Raw genomic sequence first — 16386 nt, 5'->3', positions numbered from 1 at the left:
TCGCTCTTTCACATCCGTTTTCCTTCTCATTTCCTTTCTTAAAGAAAATATTAAGATATTTCACTATAATACTTTGTTACTAATATTTTATATACATATGTATTATATTCGTAATAAGGATCCGTATTTTAGTAGTCATGGTAACATTAACACTAACAAAAGAATATGTCTCAGCAGTATTTTCAATAACAAACGCACTAATAAGGGGCGCTGGAAAAGAAACAACGCAATAGCCAGAAGGGCTACTGAAATTCAATCGTCCTCCACTCTATATAAATCCGATCAACAAACCGTGAGTGAAACGTAATATTCTTCTTGTTTTGTAACGCTACTTTATTACTAATATTTGTGAAACAGAAAATTCTCAAAATCAAACGCGAAGAGTGTTCGATTATATCTGCAATATCAATTAATCTATCATTTACAAAAGAAAGAGAAAAAAATAGGAAAAAAGATAGAAAAAGGTCTGAAAACTCCCGACATTTGATACGCAACGCTAACAAATATTAATCTACGCACTCGTATCGAATCAATACGCAACACTAATAGCGAGAGATCTCAGTACATTTTATTTTATTAGTATTTAAAAGGTTGATGAACGATCGCATTTGTACAGCTCTTATAGCTGTATCTAGCGATCCAGGAACAGTTTCCGACAAATACAGTCGGAGGATTTTTGGGCATTTTGTAAATGCAACTGTACTTAACAAAACGCGATCATTCATTGTCGCAACGCTAACTCTTAAACTGAATTCAATGGAAATTACTATTTATTATATAAAAAAGCTACTTCAAATATTCTAATATTTCAATTTATAATACTATATAATTAATTAAGAACTAACATTTTTACAATCTAATTATAAACAACATAAAGCTGGATAAATTCTGATATGTATAATTCTCTAAGGAGTTCTAAAAGTTCATAATAAAAATTGCAAAAAACAATCGCGATATCGTAATTCGCAACTCAAGCAAACACGATTATCATTTTATCGCAACTCTAATTCAAACCGTAATCATCCTCTCGCGACACTAAGAAGAAAGCCGCGATTAGCCCAATGGGATGATGAGACGATATATATGTAGCGTAAAAATTAAGTTAAAACAAAAAACTTGTCAATTTCCGAATAGGAGATCGATTTCTTTTATTTTTTCACTCAATTTGTACAGTAAGATTTTTGATTCGCGATAATACACTTTTAATACTTGGGCTAGTTGAGAATTGTTACAGACTGACTGGATGATGATGAAGGGTGCATTTATATTGTTTTATTCGACGGAGTGGGAGAAGGCTTTGCTTGTACTTGTCATATATTTCGGAGAACGGCTAGAGTGACCGAATGCCACCCAGGCGGCTGAGAACGGATGGTGACCGGACGGTCACACGTGATAAGGCGCTCGGAATTTTGGTTTATCATAAGGCTGCTCGAATTTCACCTGTGACATTCCCCCCTTCTTAGATCGAACTTGGTCCCTCAAGTTTTCTTCAGAAGACTTTTGTGGAATCGGACTTGACGTGGCTTGAAAATTACGGCTGGTTCCTCCTCATCCTCTAGGTCGTATGTGTTGGTTGGAATATAGATGTTGGGTGTCGTGGCCAGGGTGCTTGGTACCGGTGGTGTTGTCGCATTGTGGCTACCTATTGCCTTGGCGTAATTTTTTATAAATTCATCGGAGTCGAGTATTTGTGGACTGATTATTCCCTGTTTCCCTAATATCATGACGTTAAGTATTTCATCCAATTGGAAGTGTAAAGTTTGCATCGCGGTGTCGAGTTTCATGATCATCTTAAGCATAAGTCTATCGATATTTGCCTGCCGTTGTTGTTTTAATATATCGTTATGTGATTTTTCTAAGTGGTTTAGGTTTTCTGAGTTTAGAATTTTTCTAATAAGTGCTGTTTGATTAGCTATTATGGTCTTGATTTTATTATTGTCATCGAATAGTTTGTCCATATTCTCGTTTATGAGCGTAAGATCGTCATCGTCGAGAGTTCCGAACAGACTTTTCGATACGGAACCTATGATGTTGAGTAAACCTCGTGTGTTTCGGGTATGTGTTAACGCTTTCAAGTGTTTTGCGAGTTGTTTTAGGTTATTGATACGATTTTGTAATCCGTCTAACCCTTCAGCGTATTCTTTGCTGATTGTACGCGAGTCTATTGTAAACGTATATGATTCTATTGTGTTTATCTGCTCGTATATGTCGCTAGTGTCTAATCCTACTATAATATTGGCAGTATCGCTGTACAAATATCCTTTTCCTATGTTTTCTACGAATACAGAGTTTCCTTCTAATGGTGTAATATTTATTTGCGCGGATACTATTCCGGCAAAGAGGAGTGTCGACCTGGAAAATAAGGTTTTAAGCGATTACCGTGTATCTTTTTGTCTTGAATCAGATAGTATGGTGTACATACTTTATCAATCGTGTATGGTCCTAACCATTCCACATCAAGTTTATGCCTTTTATGATCGTTATGTATTAAAACGGAGTCTCCTTCTTTGAAAACTGATTGGGGTTTTATAATTTTACGTTTTTGATCGCGCTGATATCGCTGTTTGCTTTTGATCAATGTTTCGCGGGCGTGTCGGAGTCTAGAGTCCCATTCTTTTTTGCGGAACGTGACTTCGTCTGCGTATGTGCGTTAAGGATTCTTGGATATTGTGGAGGGAAGATTGGCTTGGTGTCCGAATGTAAGTTCGAATGGCGTGTAACCAGTGGAGTCGTGTATCATCGTGTTATATGCAAGGCATACAAAGTTAAGTTGATCGTCCCATTCTTCATCCGAATTTCGCTGTATCGATTTTAACATGTCCGTTACTACTGCGTGTGTTCGTTCTAAGGATCCGTTACTTTGTGGGTGGAAGGATGTCGTTTTGATATGTTTGATTTTGAACGCGTCTTCGTACTGTTGCATCAAACTAGATATAAAATTCTGTCCGCGGTCAGTTAATATCTTTTTTGGAGCAGAAAAGATGTAAATGTAATGATTCAAGAGTGCGTTCCAAATTGTTTCTGTTTGCTGAGTTTTTAGTGGCACGAGTATTAAGTATTTTGTCAGTTCATCGTGTATGGATAGAATGTACTGGTTGCCTTTCTTCGTCTTTTTCAATGGGCCTAATAAGTCCATAGCAATTTTATCGTTTGGTTCAAGGGGTGTGTCGGTGATACAAGGTTCTTCGCGCGGTCTTATACGTGTAGTTTTGGTTATTTGACAGGTGTCGCATGATTCTATATGTTGTTGTATGCGTTTCATCAAATCTGGTATTCTGTGCCGTTTATGAATGCGGTCGTATGTCTTTTGTATACCGGGGTGTCCTACTAAATCGTGATTTTCTTTTAATAATTCGTCTATTTCTTCGTCGCTATATGTTTTGATTGGTTCCCATGCAAAATTTAATTCTTTTACGGTGTCGTTCAGGAATAATAAAATTCGTTTGATCGCGTTCTTCTCGGTTTCTGTGAAACTGTCGTCGCCTATGCCTATCTTCTCGTTTGTATGAATAATTTCGTTTAATTTAGTTAACCATTCGATTCTGTCGTAATTTCCTAACTCTGTTTTGGATAATTGATAGAAAGATTTATGGTTCGGAGTCATTTTGAGAACTTTGGGTAACGCGTCGGTAGATTTTTCCCAATCGTGATACTTTTTATCGAGTTCTATGTTCAAATTTTCGCGTTGTCTGGTCAGAACATGTATTCTAGATAATGCGTCGGCTGCAGTATTATCTTTTCCTTTCGTATATTCTATGTCGTATTCATATTCTTCTAATTTTAATCGCCATCTCATCAAGCGTGATGAGGGGTCTTTGCAGTTCTGTAGCCATTTTAGCGCTTGGTGATCGGTTCGGATGAGGAATTTCCGCCCTAACAGATATTGTCGGAGGCGTTTTACGGCCCATACTATTGCTAAAAGTTCTTTTTCTGTAGTGGAATAATTTCGTTCCGGTGGGTTTAGAGTTCGCGAGATATAACAACATGGATGTCCGTCCTGTGATAAGATCGCACCTATACCTTCGTTACTGGCGTCAGTCGTTAACGTGAATTGTTTTGCAAAGTCTGGGAATTTTAGTACGGGTGATGAACAGAGTTTGTCTTTTAATGTCTGGAATGCTTCCTGGGTTTTATCTGTCCAATGAAATGGTGTCTCCTTTTTTGTAAGTTCGGTCAATGGTTTCGCGATTTTGGAAAAATTTCTGATGAACTTACGGTAATAACCTGCTAGTCCTAGGAAAGATTTGATGTCTGTGGGATTACGTGGCTGTTTGAAATTGCTAACGGCTTCTAATTTTTTGGGATTTGGTTTTACGCCTTCGGCGGTTACTATATGTCCGAGATATTCTAATTCTGGTTTGAGAAATTCGCATTTGTCCGGCTGTATTTTGAGTCCGAGTTCGCGTAAGCGTTGCAATACTATCGCGAGGTTGCTATTGTGCTCTTCAATCGATTGTCCGAATATTATAATGTCGTCTAAATATACGAAGCAATGTTTATTTATGAGTCCTCTTAGCGCGGTATCCATCATGCGTTGAAATGTTGCTGGTGCATTCTTTAAACCGAATGGCATTCTATTGTAATGATAGTGTCCTTGTGGTGTGGAGAATGCTGTGTATTTCTTAGAGTCTGTATCCATTGGGATTTGGTGGAATCCGGAGGATAAATCGAGGGCTGAGAAGAATTTTGCGTTGCCTAATTGGGATAGTATGTCGTCTATGTCAGGTAATGGATATGCGTCTTGGTCAGTTAGCTCGTTTATTTTTCTGAAGTCTATTACAATTCGCCATTTCTGTTTCCCTGAGGCGTCTGCCTTTTTTGGTACTACCCAGACTGGTGAATTGTAAGGAGAATCAGATGGTTCTATGATGTTCTTTTGTAGCATTTCGTCCATTTGTCGTTTGATTTCTTCTTTGTGGCATTCAGGCGGTCGGTAAGATTTCGTGTTAATGATTTTATTTTCTTTTAACGTTATTGTGTGCTTAGCAAGGTTAGTGCATGGTAACAAGTCGGTCTCTAGATTGAATACGTCAAGGTAAAACAGCAATATCTTTTCGATTGGTTCGCGGAGAGTTTTTTCTATATGCGAAAGTCTAACTAAATCTTTAAATGTGGAGACTTGATCGTACGTGTTTGAATTTTCGATAAAATTGGTCATTTTGGCTGGGCACTCACCACCATTGATGAAGCATATCGTTGTCGGTTTTCCTTCCAGGTAGACTGTTTTTGACACTGCTTGTTTTGGAGGTACGTCGTTTTCCTGTTGCAATAAAAGAATATTATTGTCAAGTTTCAATTGTTGATTTGAAAGTTCAAATTTGAATTTAGATAGAGCTGGTAAACCGAGTATGCCGTCTTCTATAATTGGAAAGTTGTCTTCTACTATAAAGAATTCTAGGGTTTTGCCGAATAGTTTTACCAAGGCGTGTTCGTTAGTTTTAAATTTAGAGTGTCCCATCGAGAATTTTCGTTCTTTTGTTATTTCAGGTCGTAATACGCATCTTCGTTTAAGTATGTTAATTCCTGCTCCGCTGTCAACGAGGAATTTATGTCGCCGTCCGTCGGATCGTAAAAGTACTGTGGGGAGACTTCCTGTTATGGCGTTAATTCGTAAGTCTGGTCTATTGTTTCCTCTGTTTCTTCCTTGTGTGTCTCGAGATTGTGGATTGCTGGTGGTCTCGGAAATTGGCTGGGCGTTTGAAAATTTCTGCATTGACTAGAGACATGTCCGATCTGATTGCATTTGAAGCATTTTAATTGAGTCCTTTGGGCAAGTGGCATTTGTTCAATTTGCCGAAAGCTTCTTGGCATTGGATTAGGTGTTGGAGTTGGTTTTTTAATGATTAGGTTGGGATTATTAGTTGTTAGTCGTCGCTGTTCAGGGACTCGTAATCGTTCCGTCGGTTTTGGTCGTCGGTTTCGATCTTCCCTGAAGAATCGCTCTATGTCGGTGGCTTTTTTCTCGGCTTCAAGGATATTGTATGGTGGATTGGCGAGTAGTAATTGTCCTATTTCGGTTTTCAGACCTCGAATAAAATCGGTTACGGAGTCTCTTAAAATCCTGTCGTTCATAGCTCGTCTAGTAATTTCGTCACAGTATTCGTTCGTTATACTATATTGTAGCTTATTGAGCGCTCTGCGGAATCTGATGATATAATTTTGCACACTTTCGTCGTGACGCTGTCTCGTTTCGCGTAGCTGGTCTTGTTGTTCTCTAACGGAGTCTTGGGTGGCTACGTTTCGTCGTAGAGCATCGTACAGGTGTCCGTATTCGTTGATTGGTATATTGCGGATGGCCATTGCGGCTCTACCCGTGACTTTTCCGATTTTGATCATTTTTAGTAATAGCGTGGGTTCGCTACACATGGCTCGTAATTCACGTACTTCGCGTATGAACTCTTCTACTCCGATATCGTCTTCGCCGTTTAATTGTGGAATGCATGCTATCGCGTCTTTGGCCCGTAAGCTCGGAGGGGTGAATTGTGGTAGACGATCTTCGTAAGAGGGATGGTTGTCTGCCTCTGTTGGAATTGGAACGCACGGTGGGGAAGTTCTATCTCTCGCGGCAACAGATTCGTCCATGGTGATAAGGGAGCCTAGTTCTGTAGTAGCGTCGCGTCCTATTTTTATTTTGGAGATATTTTTGGCTAATAGTTCTATCTCCGCTGTACGCTTCCTATTCTCACTGTCGGCTGTCCGTTGTGTCTCTTCCATACGTCGCGTGAGAAGTTCGATTTGTTTTTGTATCATGTCGAGTCTGGCAAGAATCGAATTATCCGTAGCTCCTTTTGTAGAAACGGTTTCAATAGTTTCGACTTTGTCCTTTCGTGATGTAGACATGATTCTAATTGGGCTTATTGAACTATCGTAGCTATTTGAACTCGAAACGCTTGAGAAACTTGGTTTTCTCACACGGTAATGAAAAAATGAATCCAGATTTCTAGCTTACCGTGGTAGTTATGACCGTTGAGGAGTCTCTGGGATGTTTCTCTCTGGTTTTTTTTTTTTTTTTTTTTCTTAGATTCCGAATCTTATTCGTAGGCTTGCTCTGCGCTGACCGTAGTCCTCTCGTCTAGTTTCACCGTAGTGGAACGTTGAAAGTTGCTGCAGGGCTTCGTAGTAGCAAAGATTCGCGGTGGTTCGCTGATCCTTCGATCTTCAATGATGCGCGTACGCCGAAATCGTGATTTCGTTTACACTGAAGCGAATGGATCCTGGCAGGATCGCCAAAAATGTAGCGTAAAAATTAAGTTAAAACAAAAAACTTGTCAATTTCCGAATAGGAGATCGATTTCTTTTATTTTTTCACTCAATTTGTACAGTAAGATTTTTGATTCGCGATAATACACTTTTAATACTTGGGCTAGTTGAGAATTGTTACAGACTGACTGGATGATGATGAAGGGTGCATTTATATTGTTTTATTCGACGGAGTGGGAGAAGGCTTTGCTTGTACTTGTCATATATTTCGGAGAACGGCTAGAGTGACCGAATGCCACCCAGGCGGCTGAGAACGGATGGTGACCGGACGGTCACACGTGATAAGGCGCTCGGAATTTTGGTTTATCATAAGGCTGCTCGAATTTCACCTGTGACATATACATCGGCAAAAAAAAAACTACTACTGCTACTACTACAAATACTAAAAGCGAGCATAGTGATAAAGTAGTAACAAGAATGACTTTCCATGCTCTGGATGACCCAGAGGATGGGGAGCCATTAGTAGTTACCCTCTAGAGTGGCAGTTTGCCGTTTCTTCGGGCGCAATGCCCGCTGAAACTTAAATCAAAGCTCGAGTCTTTCTAATCGCAAACAAAAAAAAAAAACATATAAAGGTAAACTAAAAATGTAAACCGCGGAAGCTGATTCAAGTGCGCATGGACTGACCAACGATCACTTGTTGTTGTTGAGCATGTGCGAGCTCGAGCAATAAACGTCCGCTGCGAGCCTACTCGCTTCCGAGTCCGCGAAATTCGAAAAATCAATAGACAAAACCAGAGGCGAGGGCATGTTCTACTCGTACCAGTTTCACCGTCGATTTTTTAAATTAGATTTCCAGAAACAGGTTGATCACACGAAAGCGCGCCTACCCGACCAGAGACTGTGCCAACCTGCCCAACCCTACCTACTTATAATTAACAGACACACCAGAAAGTATATTATCTATCCTACCTAGCCCTATATTTAAAAAATGGCAAAACAGGCACACCAACACATTCGCCCCACTGTTCTCACACAAACGCTCGGGCGCAAAAATCCTACACTAGAGAGGACGTCCCGGGACGCCTCCGACACCCGAGCTTAACAAGCAGTATCCCCACTCTATGGTACCATTTTCCTGAAATCGACTGACGAAGGCTAGTAACCATTGCGCAAAACGCGATAAAACACGTCTAAAGAAATTATCTCGTTAGAATAAATGTAAGTAGACTTGGAATTATGATTGTAACTGACAGAAATGTTAACACTGCGGTTATACTTAGTCGTGTACGTGATATTATCACAAATTCTGATTTTATTGATACATACATTGAATTAATATATGTCTCAACATTTTTAATACTCTAAGTTGTAACGAATGAAAAAATGACGCAATTCCACAGCCTAACCACACACACACACTCCACACACACACGTAATGTGGAATATTCGTCGTGCACGATACAGTAACACATCGTCAATCGCTGAGAAATTTTTGCATTAATTATGGTCATCGTGCCCAATGTCTTTCTCCCATCCAAGTAGCACCTGGGCACGTGAGCGAGACCTGACAATGGGCATGGAAATGGTTAAATCCGAAAATCCTGATCTAAAAATATAAGTACTTTGTCTAATTTGTATTTAACAGACTAACATTCCCCGATTTTATATTTTATTACTTAGTTTCAGATTATAATAACTCTACTTTATTAATTTAATAAATGACTGAAATTTTAATATTACAAAAAACTAGCATTAATTGAGGAAGGACTAAGACTCGATGTTTAAATGGTTAAATCGAAATGTATTACTGAGATAGAAATAATCTCAGGCGATCTCTTCGTCAAAGCATTTTTTCGAAAATGCAGAAGGAGCGTTCAACATTATTGCTTCGAGTCAAAAATCTGCCTGCCGCGAAGTTTCTCCTTGCACATAAAACTTTACGCATTCTTGCACGATAAAAGAAAAAAATGAATTTTAACTCATATTTTAAACTCTATCTGAAGTCGAATAAACGAATGTGACTTAATATTGTCACGAAAGAGAAAATTAAATTCAACATTATTTATTGTATCGTGTATTGCTTGCATCGTCATTACCATTAAGCGACAATTGCAGCTATCATAGCAACGAAATCGGAGGGTATCCGACATCTCCACTACAAAATGCTCAAACAAGATCATTTCGATATCTCTTGTTTATACTAAAATTCACTGCTTAAGATCGACTATACTTGTGTCATACAGATATATTCGTGTAGATATTTGCCTTTTGCAAATATTCTCACTCAATGCTAATATGCATATTTACAAGTACCATGAATTTATTCTTAAATGTGTATGCTTAAATCAACTATTAAAAAATTAATTATTATAATCGCGATGTGCAAGAAGATCTATCCTAAACTAATGTATTTGAAAAAGGAATGTTACTACTCACAGGTATAAAAAATACCCGAGATCAGTATACTTGCAAAAATTTCTACGTAATACAACCAGTCACCCGTGCTGATTCGGACCTTCCATCCTACGACATGATTGAGTGACCGGAGGAACAGAAATGCATGCCACTCACCGTTCGAAGCGGAGAACCAGAGGACGTTACCATGGATGCTGCGCTATCCCAGTGAATATCATCAGGGAGACTAACATCAGACAGGAACCGTTGAAAATCCAACAGTGGAAATAGAGGTTCTGAAGAGCCTGTTACAAAACAAAACACTATGAGTGGTTGCTGATTATTTGAAAAGTTGAAGATAATGAAAAATGGAAGTTCATTAAATTCGTAATTTTACTAATAATAAAGATTAAAATTCTAATAAATATCGAATAAATATATAAACTGAAACTCCAATATAAAAGTTTCGAATCTACGCATAAAGAATTTAATAATTTCTAAAATATGTTAGACGTTTGTTTTATAATTCAATGTTGAAACATTAACACTCTTTTTATCTGAATGAAAGAACAACCTGAGAAGACCCTAACCTTCAAAACTTTCAATCAAATTCTACTTCTTAATCGATAGTACTCAAAGCAAAATATGCAGAATAGACATAATCGATGTACGATATGTGAAGATACTTATGTTCTTGGTTTTTGAACCACCGTTAGATCGATCCCAAAGAAGACGAACAAGTTGAAGCTGTATCCGTAACAAAACATAAAATACAGTCAACATCGTTAATAAGTAATAACGAACTACGAACTTTTGAAACATTTATAGCTTTTTAAATTACCGATGGTTTTTATTTTCTAATTAACAATAATTCGAACAAAATATAGAAAATTGAACAAATTGAAATACTATACGTAAAACTACTTACGTTCTTGAGCTCCTGGAGAGACCCCATCCTCTTGAGAGATGCACTGACTCTAATACCGAAAACCAGTGTTCAAAAAGAACACATATATAAAAAAAGAAAAACAAAAGACTACGTTACGTGATTATTTGATTGAATTTAATCAAAACTATCGTGATTTGAAAATATTGAAAAAATCTTTTGCGTAACAAACAGTGATTCTACAAACCGCATTGCGCGCGATCGCAAATATCCTCTGAAAATAAAGTTGTGTAATGGCGGGCTGGCTATATTTTAGAAGGGAAGGGGGGGTTAGTGTGTAAAAGAAGCGAATATCGTTTCGGTATTTTTCTTCTTTTCCCTATCGAACGTTTATTTGGAACATACTGTTGTTCATCTACAGTTAAGAGATTATTATCAAGAAATTGGAATAAGTGTGAAAAATATTAGTTGAGAGTTATAGGATATTTCTCGATATCGAACAAATGCTTACGAATGCCGTGAATGCAATGTAATCATTTGCGAGAATTATACCGTGAATATTCGTTATCAAAGTATGGAATATACACTCCACTGACACACTATGATCGTGTATTATAAATATTCGAAAATATTTGCAAGAATTCAAAAATTCACAACTAAATATTCTCTAAAGAATACTGGACAAACGCGCGCGAAACGTTACTTTGAAATATTTAAGCCTAACTGCGCGCCACCTCTATGAAGAAAATATAAGCTACGAATTTGCAGGTATATAACGTTAACTGTAGCAAATTCACATAATATTGCAAAATAATTTGAATTCGATATATGAATGATATCTATCGAAATAAGTTAAAGCTATTGTTATTAAGATTTCTATGTTTCAAACTCTGTCTACACGAAGCTATCGTTAAATTGTCAAGAATTCTATATCCCGGATTACATTGAAACGATGAGATAATTCGTTAAAAATGCGTTTGAACTAAGAGAGAATAATTTCATACATTCGAAATAGAACAATGATTTATTTAATCGTCGTTACTTTCATCTTAGTATTCCAAATAATTAAGAAATTATCTATTATAAAACATGTATCAAATATATTTTCAAATAAATACTCCCGTTGGAATAAAAAGGCAATAGAATCGTTCATGCACCACTTTCTTAGTTAAAATAAATTAAACCTTATCAAATTTCCAGGAAAATTCGTCGGATTGATCATTAATCGTCGTTACGTCTATATATTAATATTCCTGTTACTTCTAATATTACCCTACTATCGATCGTTAACCTGCACGAAAAATAACTAAAAATTAAAACAAATGTATAAAATAATTAAATGAAAACACAATCGAACTGAAATCTTGTTACAAAGGCTTACGATAGAAGCTACCGATAGCAATATCATTTGACAAATAGACGACTGAAGAGACATTCAGACAAAAAGTTTCTTAAAACCACTTAACTTCATTGCCTTAATGTTCGAAGAATCATTAAATAGACGTGTATTAGTTAAACGATATTAATAAACGAGATACAAAACGATAATAAAAAAGTAAGGTAGAAACGACGCCACCGAAAGCACGCGCCAGTAGGTTAGAATACGTTAAAAATCTGACGCAACGCGACCCATGTTATCGGCACAAAATGAGACAACTGAATGACTTCTCGAGCCTTTGTCTCGCTATTCAATTTCTAAAGTGGCGGGGGTGGGGTCGCACGAGCCGGTGGCACAAGCAGGTACGAAAGATCTAACGATCCACACAAAAAAAAAAGTGTATACATCTGCAAATACGTATTTGTAATTCACCTTCCACGCAGCGCTTAGATGAATCTTTCGAAATTTCAAATAAACCATACATCGCGCAATATCTATATACCCCGCACAATGTTTACATTGATCTTTCTAAACATCGTACAATAATTCGATCGATCAATAAAAGATCGATATTGTATTTTTACATACTTCTACATAATATTTGTAATTTATTTTATGCATTTTTACAACTTTAAGTTTCTCATAATTGCATAAACACATTCGCAGCCTATTTGGAATATTTTCAGTATAAATATGTACAAATACATTTAAAATAATATAAATTGGAAAATTTTATAAATATATAATGCAATTTTGAGAAAACTTACTTACTAATCGTTTATGTATAAACATAAACATATACATCGTAGATATATCTTATATCTAATAATGTATTAGATAATAATTAATGTAATGTAAATTAGATAAGAACACTCAAGTCTTTATTTGATGTTTGATAGATTTTCTAAATGTCCGTTCACAAATTAAACAAATTCTTTGGAGAAAGTATTTTTATAAACAGGATTATTCATTAATTGTGAATTAACTGTGCTATTTAAGATTTGTTTTATTCAAGTATTAAAACAATATTGGCTTATAATATAAATTTATTATACAAAAAATGGTATATTTATGTAAATTGTGATTTATGTAGGTATATACGTACTGTTTATCTACAGAATTAAACGTCGTAAAAATATTTTTCTTAATTTTTCTTTCTAACAAAGAATGTAAAATTTTACTTGTATAAAAAATATAAAATTTACAAATTGGTAAAATCTTAAATCTAAAATCAAATATATGAAATTGCAGAAATGAAAAAGAGGACCGGTTACGTATTGCTTTAGGATTTTTATTTCTTATAGCCAGCAGTTGATATTAATATGTATAGAAAATTGAAAATAAAAAAACTATAGGGAAGAAATGTTGAACAAATTCATAAGCACTCGTGTATTATGAATTTATGAATCTGCAAAATACTAGACTTTACTTTTTAACACTTTGTACTGCGTCGTAAATAAATTGCGAATGGTTATGCAAATTGAAGTAACCGTTTGCCGTGAAATTACATGAAATTTGTCCGTAAATCGAAGCAACGAATGGTCACGTTCGGTCGCCGCAAGCCTCACCTCGAGTCACGATCGACACGGGGATGAGAAATGCATTCGAAGGTTGGACGAGTAGAAATGAAATCATGGATAACGATCTGTCCGGAAAGTTTTCGAAGCATTTTTTTAGCCTCGTTTTTATTTCCGGACGAGTGATTTCGAGACTCCGGTGAATCGACTCGCGATTTCGACTCGCGATTCCGACTCGTAATCCGCGCAAAAGAGCATAGGAAGGATTATTCTATGGAAACGCGTTCGATCTTTAATCCTTTCACCAGTACCGATGATGAAAAAAACATTTTGATGCTCGTTCGGTGAATATCTCCTTTTGTATATATTTCTTATTTCTTTGTATAATTTTTGCGAAACAATGGAATACATTTTTCTGAATTCTTATTTGTATGCGATGACGCAGGAAAATTCTAATAACGAAGTAGGATACAGTAGATAGTGGCAGATTATGTTTTAAGAGATTGGTTTTTATACTTTCCTGAAAGGATTGCGGCGCAAAAGAATTGCTTGAAAAGAAAACTGACTTTTACATTCGGCAGATAATTCTTACGTCTAAATAAAAACATAAATTACGACAAGTTAAGAACATAAACGCTAATAAACTATTTAGATTACAGATCTAGTGCAATTCTAGTAGAAAATGGAGTGAGTAACGTAAAATTTTCAAAGGATCGTTACCTATAGGCTCCTTTAAAGAAGAAACGCTACGAAAAAGAATAAATTTCATATCTAGAGTAAACATAAATCACGCCGACTGCGGCGACCTAAGGCGAAAACGACACCAATAAACTCTAGATACATGTAGTTTCCGCGAATCTAAAGCCATGAAAGTTAAGGCCAGAAATGGTCTCAATCAATTGTAAAGGTTAGACGAAGCATTTTTATTTATCGAGAACAATATAAAAGCTATCTCTTTGTCGAAATATATAAACGCATGCTCCATATAGTTGAAGATGACCGAAAGGAACATATCGTGTCACATCGCAACATAGACGGGCTACACAGACGTATACAAAGTCGACAAAGTTCTTCTTTTAGCAAGTTCACGACACCGTGAAAGCGTTCCGTCTACCATTAATTAGCTTCTGGCAGCGTGCACGTTCCTACACATAGATACACCCGCGTAACAGCTTTAAACGAATTGTTTCGGTGTTAACCGACTGGGATGCAACCATACCTTATTAGGAATTTCTGTTAAATTAAATGCTGGCTACCCGTGATACCCGCTGACATTTCGCTGAGACTACAGTATTTCCTGTTTTGCGTCGAAGGTAACCAACAAATGTAACGAGCATGGTTCTGTGCCCTCTCGCTTTTTGCCTGGTAATTCCGATTATTTGATTTTCTAGAGGAATCGTAGCAGCGAGAAAACATTGCTGCACCAGTTTCCGCTAAATTCGAGAATAGGTAAGCAAGAGATGTTTCATGTTTTTGATGCGTCTCGAGAATCAGGAATGGATGATTTTGTCTTGCTTCCTTCATTCTTTCGGATTTAATATAAATTTGTGAAGCTGTGTCGGCTGAATTCTTGGTAACAGGATGAAAATTTCTGGAAGATCCTTCATGATACTTGCTACAGTTAAAATGCATAATGACTGCTTTCTAATAAATGAAATTTCTCTAACAACGAGTGAGTCTCGTTGCTTTTCCTAACACTGTGAAAGATAGAAAAAATCACAAATATTATAAGTGATTGATAAGTTAATCTTAAATCATCGCACATTATTATTATAATCTTTTAACGCCATAAGGGTTTATAAAATTTTTCGATAAAATAAGAAATTTAATGTACATAGTGAAAAAATAACCGTGGGAAGTTAATTTTCAAATACTCGACACTCTTACCTCATATAAATGATTTTTATATGAAAAATACAAACTAAAGGCGGAGTTTCAACTATCAAAATTTGAAACGGAAAAAGGAATTAAACATGTCATTTAAATCGATATATGTACATATATATATTTTTTTTTTTCGGTAGAAAATTCATTAGAAATTTAATTTGTCCGATTCGGTATGGCCGAGCAAGTAGAATAGGTCCATGCTCGGTCAGCCGTATCTTCAAATCTAATTTCCATAAATACAGTTCACATTGGTTTTTGAATGATATTTGATATAAACAAAGTTTTAGATAGATTTGGAAACAATTAATTCATTCCATTTACCAAGAAAATTTCTACCGATATCCACGATACTTCGATTCGAATAAAATCGACCGATCATTTTTACCACGTGACTGCGAGTGGTTGGTTGTTTCCTGGCTAATTAGAGGATAAAAAGGAAAGACAAAGAAACGAACGTATATACCGTCTAGTCTGTCGGGCGCAATTATTGTACGTTGACGATTTTCGTCGATGGTCGAATAAGGGAGAGGGTGAAAAAGGGTGAAAAATCGCGTTGAAGACAAAAGCTGGACATACATCGGTGAACAAAAATGGCGTGCCTTAATTCGTGTGGTGCACCCTTGCATGAATTCGCATTTCAGCGATCCTTGTCCATCTCCAACGCGGTTTCCGGTTGCTGCGTGAAACGTATTCGTTTTGAAAATTTTCATAATTTTTTATTTTTTCTCTAGGCATTTGGATATTTTTGATAATAGGATAGTATTATACGGAGTTGAACTGATCTCTAGTTTCTATAACAAACAACAAGTAACTTCTAAAGTTTTTAAACCTATTATATATACTATATATACCAAGAAGATTCGAATCTGCTTCTTTTTCAATAAAGTGATCCTCTGTTTGCTATACGTTATATGTTATCTGGAAACAGCAATACACATACATTTTCCTCACAAAACAACGACCTAAAATCTCTGTTTTCTTTTTCAGATTCCACAAAGCACATGTCAAGAACACAGTTCTCTGGTGGGACAGCCCAACAAGGTCTATCAACTTGTTGGAAAAAATAATGCGAGCGAAGCGCATCAAGGAGGAGACGCGCTTCAGATTGCTGAGGTACACGC

General features: G+C 36.5%; 1 protein-coding gene across 6 annotated transcripts in view; it reads left to right on the top strand.

Annotated features, from left to right (window-relative positions):
- Oamb (Octopamine receptor in mushroom bodies) overlaps window positions 1-16386 on the top strand; it is a 120324-nt gene that overhangs the window by 81522 nt on the left and 22416 nt on the right. For 5 of the 6 annotated variants that reach the window (XM_069121221.1, XM_069121222.1, XM_069121225.1 and 2 more), the window contains one exon: window positions 16253-16378. In XM_069121221.1, coding sequence (XP_068977322.1) covers window positions 16253-16378 — 126 coding nt within the window. Of the gene's footprint in view, window positions 1-14482; window positions 14692-14769; window positions 14828-16252; window positions 16379-16386 lie in introns of those variants that run through there. The other variant, XM_069121227.1, reaches the window with a different exon arrangement.

Source organism: Bombus flavifrons, chromosome 10 (genome assembly GCF_040668555.2).
Source record: "Bombus flavifrons isolate JBK064 chromosome 10, iyBomFlav1_principal, whole genome shotgun sequence".
NCBI lineage: Eukaryota > Metazoa > Arthropoda > Insecta > Hymenoptera > Apidae > Bombus > Bombus flavifrons.
This window is presented reverse-complemented; position numbering and strand designations above follow the sequence as displayed.